Source organism: Pipistrellus hanaki (genome assembly GCF_964339955.1).
Source record: "Pipistrellus hanaki genome assembly, chromosome: 1".
In the NCBI taxonomy this organism is placed as follows: Eukaryota; Metazoa; Chordata; class Mammalia; order Chiroptera; family Vespertilionidae; genus Pipistrellus; species Pipistrellus hanaki.
In genome coordinates this window covers 186,555,073-186,572,831 of record NC_140503.1, presented here as the reverse complement: position 1 = coordinate 186,572,831, position 17,759 = coordinate 186,555,073, and the positions used below count along the sequence as shown (strand labels likewise).

The 17,759-nt window shown below is 49.9% G+C and overlaps 1 protein-coding gene across 2 annotated transcripts in view; it reads right to left on the bottom strand.

Annotated features, from left to right (window-relative positions):
- Positions 1-17,157, bottom strand: part of BEND4 (BEN domain containing 4) — a 35,237-nt gene extending 18,080 nt beyond the window's left edge. For both annotated transcript variants that reach the window (XM_084883550.1, XM_084883551.1), the window contains exons 1-2: positions 16,562-17,157; positions 7,569-8,144 (exon numbers count right to left, since the gene is read on the bottom strand). In XM_084883550.1, the coding sequence (XP_084739676.1) occupies positions 7,569-8,144; positions 16,562-17,033 (1,048 nt within the window). In that variant the 5' untranslated portion in view covers positions 17,034-17,157. The remainder of the gene's footprint in view (positions 1-7,568; positions 8,145-16,561) is intronic.
- Positions 17,158-17,759: the final 602 nt, after the last annotated feature.

The following is a 17,759-nucleotide window of genomic DNA, read 5'->3' as shown; positions in this document are numbered from 1 at the left end:
CCACATGCGGGCACACATGTACAGTGTGACTGAAACTTCGTGGCCCATGCTCAGAAGTCGGTGTTCGGCCTGGGAGTTAGAACACTCAAGGGGCCAAAGAGCCGCATGTGGCTTGCGAGCCATGGTTTGCCGACAACTGATCTAGAAGGTTTAATAAAAAACAACAAGGAACCAAAACTGTAGCAACTTCTTAGTAAAGGAAAATGAGGCTAGGAAGGTACCTTGTGTCCCTACTGCTCGTCCTTAAATTGACATTTACCATTTTTTCCCTCCTGTACTTTGTGACATTTTAAAATGTACACTTGACAATTCTGGGGAAAGTATAAAATACCTGGGAGGGAGAAAGCAAAGTAGAAAGATCTTTTGTGTCAATCGAGTCCAAACTGAGAGGAGCCAGTTGCCAATATCAGGTTGCAAATACCTGAGCTACCTAAACGAATGTGCTGCATCAAAACAAAGATGCCCCTGGCCTGGGTGGATTATTTACGTCATGGCCAGGGAAAGACAGTCAAACCCACACAGTCAGGGTCTTCAAGATAGTCTGAGAGACCCAGCTGCTGTGGCTCAGTGGTTGAGCATCAACCTATGAACCAGGAGGTCACAGTTCGATTCCCAATCAGGGTACATGCCAGGTTGTGGGCTTGATCCCGGGTCACAGTTCGATTCCCAGTCAGGGCACATGCCAGGATGTGGGCATGCAGGAGGCAGCCCATCAATGATTCGCTCTCATCATTGAGGTTTCCATTTCTCCCTCTCCCTTCCTCTCTGAAATCAATAAAAATGTATTTTAAAAAAGAAGACAATCGAAGTGAATACTAGTATGTAACAGTCCACTGACAGGAAGGCTGGGGAATTGGTCCAAAAGTAATGGTTGGATACTATTTTTTTCCCTTTGTGTACTGACTCTGGCACTTTTGAACCGTGCGATCCTGGGCAAGTTCCTTAACCATTTGTACACCATAAGCGTCCATAGGTACAAGTGGCGAAGCTTTTTAAATTAAATTTAAAATATTGTGGCAGTTAAGTGGTTAACGTCTCTTAGCCTCGGTTACCTCATCTATAAAATAATATTATGCCGGGCCTGGTGGCTCAGTTGGTTAAGCGTCATCCTGTACGCATAAAGACGACTGCGGGTTTGATTCCCGGTCAGGGCACATACCTAGGTTGGGGGTTTGATCACTGGGAGGCAACAGATTAATGTTTGTTTATTTTTATCTCTCTCTCTCTCTCTCTCTCTCTCTCTCTCTCTCTCTCTCTATATATATATATATATATATATATATATATATATATATATATAAATAAATGGAGCCCTGTCCAGCGTGGCTTCGTTGGCTGAGAGCCGTCCCATGCACCTAAAGCAGGGGTCTTCAAACTACGGCCCGCGGGCCACATGCGGCCCGCAAAGGAGTCTGATCCGGCCCGCCAGGTTTTTTGGGCAGTGAGCGCAGCCGAGGTGTTACAGTAGGAATTAGTAGTTCTTATAGTCCGGCCCTCCAGCTCTCTGAGGGACCGTGATCTCGCCCCCACTTTAAAAAGTTTGAGGACCCCTGACCTAAAGGTTGCTGGTTGGATTCCTGGTCAGGGTACATGCCCAGGTGCTGAGTGTGGTCCCCAGTCAGGGTGTGTGCTGGAGGCAGGCAACCGAGCCATGTTTCTCTCTTACATCGACGTTTCTCTCCCTTTCCTCTCTCTAAAATCAATAAAAACATATTAAAGAAACAAATCAATGGAAAATACCAAGGATTAAAAAAAAAAGGGCTATTACTTACTGCATTCATGAACTAACGGAACTGCATGTAAAGCAGAAGCACCCAGTACATTCTGCCTAGCGTGAGCTATTGTTACTGCATGAATTGGAGCCCGGTGAATCCCTGAGAGCCACTTACTTGACTCTGCTGACGTGGCTGCTGTCTAGCCTGAGTGACAGCTGTGAAGTACAGCTCTTCCAAGGAGCTGCTGCCATTCTCGATTTGCCTGTTTAAGGGCACTTGGGCTACAAGGGCCTAATTTTCATGCAGATTATCGTACGAAAATCCCGATCAGAGTTCCTCTTCTCATTCCTCAAGCATTCTGTAATCCACCTTGCTACATAACTGTTTGTAAATCTCAAAACTCCATCTCAAAATACACCACATACAATTTCACAGGGAGACCGACATTCTTCACCGTCTTCGGCGGCCGTGCTACCTGCGCTGGTAACATCTCTGAGTGTCCCACTTACATCGTCGCTGTAAAGTAGGAGCTCCTGAATTGTAACTATCTGGAAATAAACAGTGAGCTTTAAGTGTTACTCTGCCATCAGATGCATGGTCATGCTTTTGATAATGACAACGTCCTGTGTAATTTAATTGACGTGTGGATGCCGCACGCCCGGCACTGGGCTAGAAAGTAGAAATACAAAGATGGCTTGTCTCTGTCCTCAAGGACCTTACATGGCCTGCCTCTCCTGCTCCAGGCCATCAGGAGAGAGACACACACACACAAAAAGCAAAACCTCCCCCCGATACCGACTTTAACAGACAGTCTGATGGGAAGTGGGAGAGGTCTGCTAAAGAGGAGTGCCGCCTGAACTGAACACTGAAAGGCGAGTTGGAGTTTCTCAAGTGGGAAACAGGACAATGTGCTGAAACCGGTTTTGGCTCAGTGGATAGAGAGTCGGTCTGTGGACTGAAAGGTCCCAGGTTCGATTCCAGTCAAGGGCACGTACCTTGGTTGCAGGCACATCCCCAGTGGGAGGTGTGCAGGAGGCAGCTGATGGATGTTTCTCTCTCATTGATGTTTTTAACTCTCTATCCCTCTCCCTTCCTCTCTGTAAAAAAAATCAGTAAAATATATTGAAAAAAGAAAAAGAAAAAGGACAACGTGTCCTTAGAAGGAACAGCAGGCCTAAGGGCAGACCTGAGGCAGAGAGGGCATGGCTCCTCAGGAATGGCACACTGTCCGGGGGGCTGGGACGCGTGGTGCACGGTGGGAAGTGAGAGCCACGTCCACAGAGACAGGCCGGGAACGGCCGGCAGCAAAGGACCGCGCGTGCCGCACGGAGGGCGGTGGCCTTGACTGTGGGAAGCCATTAGGGGCTTTTCAGCAGGGGGAGAGCCTGCCTGGCCTCTGGGAGGGGAGCCGAGTGGCTACTGCAACAGCCCATGCTGTGCGCTAGGCCCCATGACGGCGGAGGGCGAGAGGAGGGACCCAAGCGGATGGGTATGTGGGAGCTGGAATCCACAGGAGGAGCCTGAGCAGCAGAGGGAGACGCTGTACGAACTGACCTGAGGCTCCTAACCTGGGAACTAAGAGCACTTAGATTTCTGTCTTACTAGGAAGGAGGTTTCCCTCTCTGGTTCTTTAAAAAAAAAAATATATATATATATATATATATATATATCTCACATGTGTCAAACACAAGGCCCGCGGGCCAAATCCAGCCCGCCAGGCCTTACAATGTGGCCTGCACCGTGCTGTCATCACTGCACTCCGCTGTCAGTTTATGACATTGTCAGTTTATGACTGTTCAGTAAACCATTCAGCCCGCGATTTAGGCTGGATTTTAGATTTTGGCCCCTTCTCTGATTGAGTTCGACACCCCTAATATATATTATTGATTTTTTACAAAGAGGAAGGGAGAGAGAGAGAGAGAGAGAGAGCCAGAAACATCGATGAGAGAGAGAGACATCGATCAGCTGCCAACTGAACACCCCCTACTGGAGATGTGCCTGCAACCAAGGTACATGCCCTTGACAGGAATCGAACCTGGGACCCTCAAGTTTACAGGCCGATGCTCTATCCACGGAGTCAAACTGGCCAGGGCTCTCTCTGGTTCTTAAAGTCACCATTTACTGAGTGCCTACTGGGAGACCTAGCAGGCACTAGTTATTACCTAATGAACACAATACTACTTCCAACATTCCTACAGTATTACTCACCTCGCTTTACAGAAAGAGGAAACTGAGGTCAGGATCGTTAAGTGATTTGCCAAGAATCACAGCCTGCAAATAGCAGAGCGGAAATCCAAACTCGGGTTCGACCTGAAATCCATTCTCTTCACCTCACGTTGTCCTGTGTCCATCAGTCTCACCCACGGCTATAACGAGGGGTGTGGTGACTTTTACCAAGTTCTAAGTAAAAAAACCTGGATTCTCTGTTCATACCACATGCTCTAACTTTTAAAAATATATATTTTTAATGATTTCAGAGAGGAAAGAATAAGTGAGGGAGAGATAGAAGCATCAATGATGAGAGAATCATTGATCAGCTGCCTCCTGCACGCACCACACTGGGGATCGAGCCTGCAACCTGGGCATGTGCTTCAACTGGGAATCAAACCGTGACCTCCTACTTCATAGGTCAACACTCAACCACTGAGCCACACCAGCAGCCTCTACTTTTTTTTTTTAAGTGAAAATTTTACATATATTCATTGTCTCCCCCCCGCCCCCCCCCCACATACACACACACATTACAAATATGATCACAGTGTGTTTCTCAGGTCCAGAAATTCTTCCACAAGCACTTCTGGGCACATGTGAGTTTGGAGGGCGGTGTGAGCAGGGGAGGGTACTAGCGAATCCACACTGCATTTACTCCAAGGGCTTTTCATTCTGGAAAAATTACTATTACCCCAAAGCTGACACCGATTTACTTTTAAAAATCTCACTTAGAAAATGCCATCTGTGGACTACCAGGATCAGAACTGTGCAATCCAGGTTGTGGCAGACGATCCTCTTTATTTGCGGCTTCGGTCTTAGCAAATTTGCCTGCTCTCTAATGGTCAAATCAGTTCTCATGGGGTTTGTGTGGTCATTGGCAGGTCACTGAGAAGTTTGAGCGGCCCATGCACACATTCCCAGCTGGGGCCGAGCAAGGTAACACTGCGCCTGTTTCAGCTCGCACAAACAAGTACCCTTCTCATGGTCGATTCGGTGCCACATGATCCACATTTTTGTGCTTACTGTTGGTGATTTCGCTGTTTGAAAAGTACTCCAAATGGACAACGGAGTGCCGTCTAGTGTTGCCAAGTGCAAGAAGGCTGTGATGTGCCTCATGGAGAAAAATCTGTGTCAGGTCAGCTTCATTCAGGCACCAGTTATAGTGCTGTTGGCTGTGAGTTCAATGTTAATGAGTCAACACTACATATTAAAGTAGAGGCCTGGTGCACGAAATTCTTGCACGAGGGATGGTCCCTCAGCCTGGTCTGCACTCTCTCGCAATCCTGGATCTTTCAGGGAATGTCCGACGGTCGGACATCCTTCTCACAATCCAGGATTGTTGGCTCCCAACTGCATGCCTGCCTGCCTGATCACCGTTAACCACTCGCCGGCCTTCCTGATTGCCCTAAACCACTTTGCCTGCCTGCCTCATTGCCCCTGTTTGCCTGCCTGCCTCCTCATCCCTAACCACTTGCCTGCCTGCCTGATCACTCCTAACCACTCGTCTGCCTGCCTAATTGCCCTGGTCTCTGATCATTCTGGTCATTCCACTGTTTTGACTGCTGGGCTTTTATTATATAGGATAAGGTCTGTTTAAATTAATAATTTAAGGAACTGTGAAAGCTGTAAAGCCCCACAATGTGTTAGCTGCACCCACATCTCTCTGACTTGGGAGTTCTACCCAGTTCTCTCCTGCGGTCAGTGCCAACCCGGTGGAATACCGGGCGACCTGGCAGAAGACACCGTGACTCTGTGTCTAACCCCCTGGGCTCAAACACAAACCAGAGAAGGGGTTTACTTTACCTCTTGCTTCTCGCCCATAAAACTACTGTACTAAATCTGATTCCAAAATATTCTGAACGTTTCAAACCTTAGGTCTACCTGAAAAATTCCTTTAAATAAAGAGGAAATAAATTTCTGATTTGGCAATTCTTCACTTGTTTTTGCTTCCTACGTGTACTAATAAACAAGTGGGTAACTTTTTCAACATGCCCTTTCTAGATGCAGCCGCCTAATTGGGTGGCACAGAGACACTGAGTTAGGGTAAAAAGTACACACACACACACACACACACACACACACACACACACATATATATATATATATATATATATATATGTATGTATGTATCAGCTTTCAAAAATTTAAATGCAGCCCTGGTTGGGCGGCTCATTTGTCCTGTACCACTAAAAGGTTGCAGGTCTGATCCCTTACCTAGGTTGTGGGTGCATATGGGAATCGACCATCAATGTTTTTCTCTCACATCAATGTTGCTCTCTCCCTGCCCCCTCTAAAACAATCAATGAAAACATATCCTCAAGTGAGGATTTTAAAAGACTTAAATTTATGACGGATGCTTTATTTTGAACACAATGTATTAGTGTTCAAAATAAAGCTCTTTGGCCCCTTGAGTGTGGTTCTTCCACAAAATACCACAGCCTGGGCGAGTCTATTTTGAAGAAGTGGTGTTAGAAGAAGTTTAAGTTTAAAAAATTTGGCTCTCAAAAGAAATTTTAATCGTTGTACTGTTTTTGATATTGGGCTCTGTTGACTAATGAGTTTGTCGAGCACTGGTACAGTAGAACATGTACTATGTAATTAACCAATAAATGTGTACATTGGTGCTCAAAATTTTTTATCAATGGCTGTGTAATTAAAGGGGTTTGAAGATACTGCTCTAGCTAATGACCTTAATATCTTTTTTGTGTACATTTTTTCTTTTTTTAGGGAAGAGGAGGAGGAGGGAAGAGAAGGGAGAGGAGAGAGACACGACTGGTTGCCTGCCATACACACCCTGACTGAGAATTAACCCAGCAACCTCTGGGTGCACAGGACAACTGAGCCACACTGGCCAGGGCTTAATATCTGTTGTTAGCCACAGACATGCAGGCATGTATTCAAATACATAAGCAAAATCAGTACCTTGCCATAAAGATGACTTTTACTTTTCTGCAAATCTAGTATCTCTAAGAGGCAGAAAATACCTCCTATTTTGCCAGGGGCACAAATAGTTTGGGATCAGCCTAATTACTGGTCTGTCTTCCATCTATTCCTTTTAGTTTACAGCTGCTTATTACCTTTCGGAGGTGTCTGCATGCTGAAAAGAGGCCCTGCCTGTTGAAACTTAACAAGAATGGACTAGAAGAGTTCATTGGTTCATTACTACTGAGCCCTGTCTCTCTGAAGGTATCATTTTGTTTTAATTTCTATCACTGATTAATAAAACACACATACCAATGTCTGTAAAAACACAAAAGGCATTTTAAAGGAACAGGGCCATTTTTTTTTTAAGGAAACCCAGTACTCGGCCTACTCCGATCTCGGCGTACCACACCTAGGGATCACTTTTATACCGACAGAGACATTCTTCCACTATGACTATGGCCTTGAGGCCTATACCCAAGAACGTGGCGGCTTAAACACAGACAGGACTCGGCTAGTGGCTCGTCCTGAAATTTCTGCTTGACAGAGGCAGGCTAAGGGTACCCTGTGCATACCCGTCTTTCCAACTTTTCTACGTCACTGGCCAAAAAATAAACAAACAGCATACTATAATACATACGTGCATGCATGCACATACACAGATGAGACAATGGAAAAGAAAGAAGTTGCAGCTGTCTTGCAAGTAACAGGACAGGGTACCTGGGATGCTCTCTAATTTCCGTCGGAGCTCTTCGTTTTCTTGTTGCAGGGAAATGACCTCGTGCTCCAGCTCTTGGCACCTGGGGCAGTAGCCTTCCTCCTCCTCCTCCTCCTCCTCCTCCTCCTCCTCGGGCAGCGTGGAGGACGACGGGTGACCGTGGGACTCGGACGTTGCCGGGGAGGTCCAGCCTCCCAGCGTGTGCACGGGAGAGGTGGACAGAGGGTCCACGTCGGCCGAGTGGCCGTACTCGCTGGCCGACGAGGCGTTCGGGGTTGGGAAGCTCCCCGAGAGCAGGTAGTTTTGCAGGGAGTCGGTGAAAACTCTCAGGAAGGCAGAAGTCTGTTGCTTCCTTTGCATATATTGCATCTCTAGGTCTACGCTGTCTGCAGTCTGACTGTGGACCCCTTTCCCCACGTGACACGGATCCTGTCTCTCGGTATAACACGAGCCTTCCTGCTTTACGTAGGAAATCATGGACTGGGAGTGGCTGGAGTCCAGAAGTTTGCCTCCGCAATTGAGGAGGCTAAGAACCCGACTGCACTGCTGGGCAAAGGCATCCAAGATCATGCGACTCTCTGAAACACAGGAAGAGACACACGTTAGAGGCCGGCAACCAAAGACAAGTGACAAGCCAAGTCCCCAACTTTGAATTTAACAGGAAAAAGTGTTAAAAAAAAAAAATGCATTTCCACCATCAATGATTGAGGGGACATGGATAAGGCACTTCTAACAGGACGCACAGGGTGCCTGATGCGCTGTCCCCAGCCCCTTCCCCCGGGAAACGGCTGGACTGTGTGCCTTTGGGCCCCGTGGAGAGGTCTCCCTCCCCGTGGCATCCACTGGCCTGCACAGGTCCGAACTCACACCTATGGCTTCATTAATGTCGTCCCTCTAATGAATCGAGCCCGCCACCGCAGACTCAATCTCTCATTGATGGGAGGGCTTAGAGCAATCATCACTTCTATTTCCGGAGTGCCCTCTCGCCCTTGCTATTAATCAGCCGGTACAATCCCTGCCGAGAGTGCGTGGCTCCCAGATACAAGTGGAGAAGAGAGAGAAGTCTTTCTGAAGAGCTCACCAGACAACTGAGATAAAACAGAGAGTGGGCCCATCGGGCACACCACAAGGAGCCCAGGAGCAGCCCTGAGCGTGCTGCCCAGGATCTGTGCCCACTGCTCCTTTTAATTCGTCTGCCAACTGGGATCTCTCGCCAAGGCCAATGCTGAGGCTGATCTGTGTCAGCGTCATCTGAAAAGCAAGAGTGCCTCTTCCGTCAGGTTGTCACGTCTCCTAAAATGGCATGTGCTGGGAATGCCAGTTGTTCACATGCACGAATTCTAAAGCACAGTAACTGCTAATCGGCGAAAGCAAAGAGCAAAGAGAAAGCAATCAATTCACTGAAAAAACAAAGGGGAAAAAAAAAAAACACCCATCCCAAAATTGTGGAAATGTGATTGAATATTGTCAGTCTAAACGTCTTGAAAATTCATCTAGATATAAATGTCATAAGGTAGATTCACTTCTTTCCTGGCCACCACCCAGCATGGATGAGCTACTTGTAAGTAGAGAGAGAGAGAGACAGACAGACAGATACACACACACACACACACACACACACACACACACACACTTTAGTGCTTACGGAATGGTAAGAGGAAGCCTCTCCCTCCCAGACTCCACCCCCCCCCCAAAAAAAAATGGCAACAAACAAAATTGTAGATTTTTGGTGTCAATTAACTCTTGTTTATGATAGAAGTGTAACCAGCTACTTGTCCCTGATAATGCTGAGTAGCTGTATTCCCCCCCCCCTGAAAATAAACAAATAAACACCCTCTTCCCCCCACCCACAACGTTTAAAATGAGAAATGGTGAGACCCTCCAGGGCTTCTATGGGAACAAGGAACCATAACAGCTGTGATTAGAAATTGATTTCTCCAGAAATCCAGGATATATGACCAACAGAAACCTCCATGCTCCACTTTGCTTTTTTCTTTACATTTTATTTATTTACTTTTTGTTAATCCTCACCTGGGGACATTTTTCCATTGATTTTCTCTCTAGAGAGAGGGAAAGGAGAAGAGACACAGAGAGAAACTTGGATGTGAGAGAGACTCACTGAATGGATGATTGGTTGCCTCAGCACGCGCCCTGACCAGGGCCAGGGATCGAACCTGCAAACAGGCACATGCCCTTGCCCGAATCGGACCGGGGACCCTTTAGTCCACAGGCTCTATCCACTGAGCAAAACCGGCTAGGGTGCTTTTTCCTTCCTATTCTTTCCTGAATTAAGGTACTGGGAGGATGAGAGAGGGGTCCACATCTCCTGTTTCGATTTACTGGCATTCGGGAAGCACCCCTCATACCTCCCAAATCCATACCATGCTCCTGTCCCCAGATCCCTCCGAAACAGAAGTGCGCACACAGAGGCCGGCGCTCTCAGGCTCAGGAGAGGAACAGAGACGACCTTCCGTGCGCACAGTGGGATGGAGGGCACTGGGGTCCGAGGGCGAGCATAGGATCTCAAGAACCACTATTTCCTGAGTGCACGAGGGACCCCTGTAGACAAACAGAGGATCTCGGTTCCCGGCAGTCTCAGATTTACTCGGGTGGGGGCGGCCAGACCACTGTAAGCGGGCTGGGAGCCACAGGAGTACTTTCTTCGTGGCCTGGTGCTTCCTCCCTCTCAGGAGTAGGACTGCCCGGGACACAGGCGGGAGGGCCCCTGCTTAGAACACCCCCCTACGGCCCACACTCTCCCCATAGAGAGGAACGGACTTCCCTAGTCCAGCTGCTCCAAGGGCTGGTCTCTTCCCTGAGCCATCTTCCCAAAGACACGCCATGTGCCAGAGCTTGGAAAGTCTGAACTGGGGCATCCCATGCAGGGGTCTTCAAACTACGGCCCGCGGGCCACATGCGGCCCACAGAGGAGTCTGATCCGGCCCGCCAGGTTTTTTGGGCAGTGAGCGCAGCCGAGGTGTTACAGTAGGAATTAGTAGTTCATATAGTCCGGCCCTCCAGCTCTCTGAGGGACCGTGATCTGGCCCCCACTTTAAAAAGTTTGAGGACCCCTGCTAGGGTGTGTGTGTGTGTGTGTGTGTGCGCGCATGTGAGGTCCCTGCTACAGGGAGATGACACCAGGGGTGGCAACAGAAGGCCATGGGCTGGCTGAAAGTCAAACGTGGTTATGATGGTGGTGTCTCTGCCAGGGTAGACAGAGAGAACATATTTTTGTTTGTTAGCTTGAGCAGGTCTTTTAATTATTTAGATATATGATGTGTGGGCTTGCATTTGTACTCCTGCCCTGAATCCCACAAATAACAGACCACTAGTTTGAGGGCTAAAGAAGGAACCAGAGGCCAGGCATAGTTTCAAGCCAGAATGGATGGATGGGCCGGGAACTTGGCTAAAGAAGCCACCAAGGTATTATAGTCTTGTTTCCTGCCCTGGAGAAAAAGGGATCTGGATATGGCAAGTATCTCTACATACCAACCACTGGAACTGACGACGCTTCTGCCCCCTGCAGGTGGAGTGAAGAATTGAGTCGGTGATTCAAAACTTAATAAGGAAAAAGACCTCAAATATTTGGGTATCATTTCTTCACCATGATCAAACACAAGATAGTAAACAGTTGAACCATTTAACTGGGGAGGGTTAAGATGTTGCCTCCTCATTTCTTTACTTCCGGGTTTTTGTTCTTTTATTAGTAAAATCAAAGGATGATATTGATTGGGAATTTTCAATTCTAGCACGCTAGCAGTTTTCATTCATTTTAATCCTATAATCCCATTCTAGACCTGAAGTTGTATTTACTGTTTGCATTTTAATCAGCATGGTCCCAATTGATTTACAGCCTATACACTGTTAACATAACCTTGATGAAAGGAACAAAATATGAAAGGGAAGGCTAAAATAGAATTGTCTAGAAAAAAATTGCTCAATATATTTGTTCACTATCCTCAATAAGACGCAGTAGTTTTAATCATATTGATAAATCACACTAGGGTATAGATTTAAGGGAAAAGAATCTGACTTAGAGACAAGTATGATTTGTTTTCTTAATTGAAGGATAAACTCGTAATATGCTGAAAAAGGAATCATTATGTAATACTCTACATTATGAAGATAATGTATTAAAGGGCACTCAGAATATCAGAGAATAGCTACAACCATAAATAAGTTTTTGCCTGCAGTTTTTTTTTTTTAAATGCTTCATTCTCAGACTTGACATATGCAAAAACAGCAACTATAAGCGTTAAAATGGAATTTCTTCTCTTTCAGTTTGTTAAAATATTTGAATAGTTTTAATATCAATACATTGAAGAGTGTGATGAAAAATATTACTATTACACTTGGTAGAAAACAGTAAATCTTCCACTTAATACATATTGCAGCCAGCAATACTTCAGCCTTCCAGACAGGATGTCATTAGAAATTCAAGTGTTGTGCTATGCCCGTTATCGCTAAGAAATGGAGAAAAGTTGTTTTCATATGCACACATTTGAATGGCCACTGATCCATGATTCTTAATTGTGCAAAGTGTGAACGTGTATTTGGAATTTTTAAACTGTTCCTCCCCTCCCCCCTAGTTACAGAATGCTCCACTCAGATGATGGCCGAGAAGTACAAAGTCATCAGTTTACAAAGGGACTTTAAAACTACTTATTTTATCCCTAACTTCTCTGACAGACACATAAAATGTCAGGCACAAACCACCCTAAAATGACCACTTCTGTCTAACTTATTTTGCTTTATTGTGTAGTCTGTTGGGAGGTATCAGGCTGCAAATTGTACCTTATCTGATTCCAGAATCTGAACCCATGATTATTTTTTTTTAGTAATTAAGAAATTTCATTTCTAGAATTTTTCTGAATTTAAGTGGTTTAATCCCACCTTAAATCTGTAAGTGAATAAGACGGATAGGAAGTCAGCAATCAAACACAGGGCCCCTATTTTAATGTCCTTCTTTGTAAGCAAAGCCTTGGGTGGAATTTGTCCAACACAGCATACCCCCAAGAGTATTCTGTTTCTCTGAAGGAGATCACAGCAGTTGAGATTAGTGGTAACCTTTTGATTTTAGCCCAGCCAAGGGTGAAATCTATTAATATTAAAAATGCAGAAGCCGAAACATTTTTGTGTGACCTACTATTATGTATCTATACAGTACACCTACCCAAAGGATTTCCAGCTAGTTCAAAATAGATTAATTTCCTTATAACATTAATATAACTTCTTTTTAAGAAAGGACGTCATGGCATTGAAAGTTAGAAAATGAAAGCCTCTTTGGAAGCATCACCCTTGTCTTAAATCAATGAACGATGTCTTTTTAAAAAAAAATGTCATCCTATTTTTCCCCCCCGTAATGGCAAACATCAACACAGCAAAACAGGATGCAATTTTTCTAAATAAATAAATCAATGATGTGTCAAAAATTAACAGATGAGTTAATATACTTGGTGCTATCAAAACCAGATGGTGCTTCCTAATACTCATCCTGCTCAGTCAATCCCTGAATATTTTCTGGACCATCGGTATATAAAATAGGATGCTGCTATTTGTGATGGCAAACAAAAGCAATCATGCCTGCCAAGCACATACTATAACAGGCAGCATTTCAGCTCTGCTAGACAGAAAGTAATTAGAATGCTTTTAATGTCCAAAAGAATGATGCTGATAGGCTGCCACAGATGTGTAGATTTATGAATATTTATATGGTGGTTTATAGCTGACACTTTTATCAGTTGAAGAAGATAAAATATCTGCCTGACTCAAAAGCTTGACAGTCAGGTTAATAAAATCTCATTAAAGAGAATGACCTATGCAATTATATAGGATTTATTGTAATTCATTTTTGATTGTACTCTGCTTAAAGATGCAATTTCCCATTTCCTGATGCCAAATTTAGGCTGCATATCAAGATCTACGTGGGTTTTAACTCTAAGCCTCCCACAGAGGAAAAATATGCTTCAAAACCATGGTATATCCCCCTTTTAAGGAAAATTACACTCTTCGTGATATTTTATAAGAATGTTGAAAATATTTTATTTTTAATCACGTATTTCTCCTCTCAATGGTTTATGGCCCATACATAAGATTCACTTCAACCCTTTCATTTTTTCACTGCATTGATTCTGGACACTCTTCTCTCTCTTCTATCCTTGACTCATTGAATCCCACTGATGCACTGACTATTTTCAGTTTTCTTTACCAGGTGGTTTGAGAAAATGGCAATAACACTGTTATTAGGGGACAACAAATAAATGATCACCCCGCCCCCACCCAGGATGCTTAAGTGGTCACCCCTTTGAGCACACATGCTCATTGGTTCAAAGCGGAACCACTAGTTCATCAACAAGCCAATCAGCACCTCAGGCGACTGTCCCTCTGATGGTCACTCACATCACTGTGCCTGTGAAGAGATGGCCTTGTCCATCAGTGATTGATAGGAACACAATTCATGAGGTCTAGGACCATGGGCTGTATTTTCCCTCCAGAACAAGCACGTGGTATTTGACCTTTGGTGTTATCTATGACCTCTAAAAAAAAAAAAAAAAAAAAGAAAGAAAAAGAAGAAAGTCTTGAATATAAAAGTAAGGGGCTATCAACAGCCCCTTTTCACTTCTTTAGACTGAGTGATGTGATATCCACCTGGGGACAGAGACAAAGTAGAAACAGGAAAAGAGAGCACAGTGAGTATAAGCAGCAGGGAAAGTGCCAGAGTAGGAAAGACTATGGACAGGATAGCAACTGACTACTGCAGGGGAAAGGAAAAAGGTTAAAATAAAACTAAATAAAGTGGAAATGAGAAAGGCATTTATTGTGTCTAAAAGGAAGTAAAAGACTAAAAGTCAGCGATGCCTGACAAGAGAAAGCAAGGTGAGAGCAGGCTAACCAGGACAGAAAAAGGAGAGGGAAAGACCAGAATGAACACGGTGGAACTGAGGTTATGCAAAAGAGTGAAGCAAAATAGAGAAAACAGGAAAAAGGACTCAAACCTCTGAAAAACAAAACAAAAATACAGGAAGATAAAGCAGCGCTGGGGAATAAAAATGGGCATGAACAAGTCAAATCCTGGGAGGAGGAGGACAAACCTCTTACGGGGGTAAAACAGAAGGAGGAGGAGGAAAATAAAAGTGGGCAAGGATCCTGAGAATGAGTATAAAAACAAAACAGAATCCTGGGGCCAAGAGCCACGGAAACAAACAAAACACCACGGTGAACACCCACCTAAGAGCCCCCTGCAACGCAGTCACACGTCTCCAAAGCAGTGAGGTATGTAACAAAACAAGCCTGCAATTAGATTTTCTTTCTTCAACACCAATCCTTCAAGTGTCAAAATACTGACAAACAACAGAACGTTGGCATGGGGCACCTAGAACTAATTCAAAAACAATGCTCGCATTTTCATTAGAAATAAGGCCCTGGATTCATTGCTAGGCAACATTCGGGGGGCAAGGGGGCCTCTAAAGTGTCCTCCAGGCCTGAGCAGGAACTTTTGGTTCTGATGAGCCAGAAAAACGTGTTTGCATGTCCCCAGGGAGCAGAGAGGGCCGGGGTTCCCAGGCCCCGGGCTATGCTCTATGCTGGCCCACCTTTCCTACCGCTGCCTGGCAGGCGGGCTGGCCTTCTCCCAGGGCTCCCTCCCCCCTGCCCCGCAGGCTCCAGGGGAAGGAGGGGAACCTGGCACCCTGGGGTGGACCCGCTGCACCAGGCATTTCTGCAGGCCCGGCCCCATGCTCCGGGGCGGGAGACCCCGCGCGGCGCGCAGTGTCCCAGGCGGGGAGGCGCGCGGGGCGGGGGTCTGCGTGGCAACCGGGAGCGCCCGGGCCCTCGGGGCTGGGGCGGCGGGCAGGAAGCCTCCTTCCCGGAGCAGGGCCGCGGGTTCGAGCGCCGGGTCCACCAGGCGGCGGGGGCAGAGGAGCCCCGGGCCGGGCTGAGACTTCAGGGTGAGTGGTGGTGGGGGGTGGATAGGTGAGCAAAGACACCGAAGCAGAGGCGACGCGCGCACCGGAGCCAGCCGAGCGGACCGCGGCGTGGAGTGCATCCAAGGGGAGCAAAACAGGACCAGAAGGCGGAGGAGGAGGAGAGAGAGAGACGGGGAAACAAACGGAGAGAGCGAAGAAGTGGAAGGAAAAACATCGCGGCGGCGGCGGCGGCGGCGGCGGCTCGGAAGGGAGGGCGTCCCCACCCAGGTCGCCGGAGCGGCCCAAGGTTCTCCCGGAGCGGCCGCGGCTGCCTCCCGGTCCCCGCCCCGTCCCCGCCGCCGCCGGGCCCCCATCCCCCCGGGCACCTCCCGGGCGCCGCCCGGTCCCCGCCGCCGCCAGGCCCCCTATCCCCCCGGGTACCTCCCGGGCGCTGCCCCGTCCCCGCCGCCGGGCCCCCCATCCCCCCGGGCACCTCCCGGTCCCCGCCTCGTTCCCGCCGCCGCCGGGCCCCCCATCCCCCCGGCACCTCCCGGGCGCCGCGCCGGACCGAGCGGCGGAGCCACCTGTTAGGAGGCGCGCGCCGTCCGAAGCCCCGGGATTCGGCGGCGGCAGCAGCGCTGCGGAGCCCCCCAGAACGTGGTACCCGCGGGCGGAGCCCCCCAGAACGTGGTATCCGCGTGCGGAGCCCCCCAGAACTTGGTGCCCGCGTGGGGGCCCCCCAGAACGTGGTATCCGCGTGGGGCGCCCCCCAGAACTTGGTGCCCGCGTGGGGGGTCCCCCAGAACTTGGTGCCCGCGTGGGGGCCCCCCAGAACTTGGTGCCCGCGTGGGGGCCCCCCAGAGCTTGGGGTCCGTGTGGGGAGCCCCCCCCCAGAGCTTGCTGCCCGCGCGGGGAGGCCTCCGGGGTGCGCTCGGACGCCGCGCCTCTGCGCTGGGTGTTCGCCCCCATCCCTCCCGCCTTCCTCGCCGGGGCGCGGGGCGCGGGAGGAGGGCGCCCGCCGTCCCAGTGCCCCCTCCCCGCCCCCCCCTCCGCCGGCGGGGCGGCGGGAAAGTTGCGCCCGGGAGTCGTACCTGCGCTGAGCTCCAGGCTCGCCCCGTCCGCGCCGGCTCCGCTGCTGCCCGCGCCGGCCGCCGGCCCCGCGCCGAACCGGACGACGGCGGCGAAGGACGAGGACGAGGCGGCGGCGGGGGCGGCGGGCGTCCTCGGGGGGCCCTGCGGGGCGGCGGAGGGCGAGGACGACGAGGGGGCGGCGGCGGCGGTGACCGCGCGGCCGGGCGCCGGCGGGTAGGCGCTGGGCGCGGGGAACGGCGGCGGCGGCGGCTCGCTGCAGCCGCTGGAGCCCGCGGCGCGCGGCGCGAAGGGCGGCGGGGGCGGCCGGCCGGGCGGCGGCAGCTCCACCAGGGTGGGGCGCTCGTAGCGCCGGGCCAGCGCCGGCCTCTTGCCCGGGAACGTCTTGAGGACGCTGTAGGGGCCGCGCTGCCTGTAGATCTTGGGGGCGCTGGGCCCCTCCTCCGCCGCCGGCTGCATCGCCGCCTCCTCCATGCCGCGCCCCGGGGCCGCTCCCCGGCCGCACGCCCCCTCCGCGGGGCTCCGAGGGCGCCCCCGCCGCCGCCCGTCCGCCGCCGGCGCTGCCCGGGCGCGCGCGGGCGGGAGGGAGAGTGTCTGCGCCGCGGCCGCCGTCCCCGCCGCCTGCCGCCCAGCCTGGCATCGCGGGCCCCCGCGCGGGGGGCTGCCGCCCAGAGCTGATTGACAGGCCGCCGCGCCAATGCCTGGAGGGAGAGAGCAAGTCAGGAGCGAGTGTTTAGGGTAATAGCTGCTAATGATCACGGGGGAGGGGCGGGGCCTGCCGCCGCCGCCGCCGCCGCCGCCCGCGGGGGCCCCCTTCGACGGGGTGGGGGCAGTGGGGACCCCCCCAAGGGCGACCTGTTGGCCGGGAGGTGTCAGCCTAGGTGAGACGTCCGAGTCCCAGATGTGGAGTCGTGGCTTGGGCTGCTAGCGGCGTCCAGTTTGGGAAAGTCGCTCCTGGCACGCCCCTACGTTACCCTAAACTCCAGGCGGTGCAGGGCGAGGCTGGGGATAGCGGGACAGACGGGGCGGGGTGGCTGGAGGGTGTGCGTGCGTGCGTGCCTTGGAGAGGTAGCTCCCCAGTTCGGGAGTGAGCCCCCTCCCCCAGCCTCCCGCATTGGGAAGATCTTGACCCAGGCTGCTTGCTTGCTGCGCCTGGTTTGCACGCCCCGGGTTCCGCCCACACCCAGCAAGGGGCCTTGG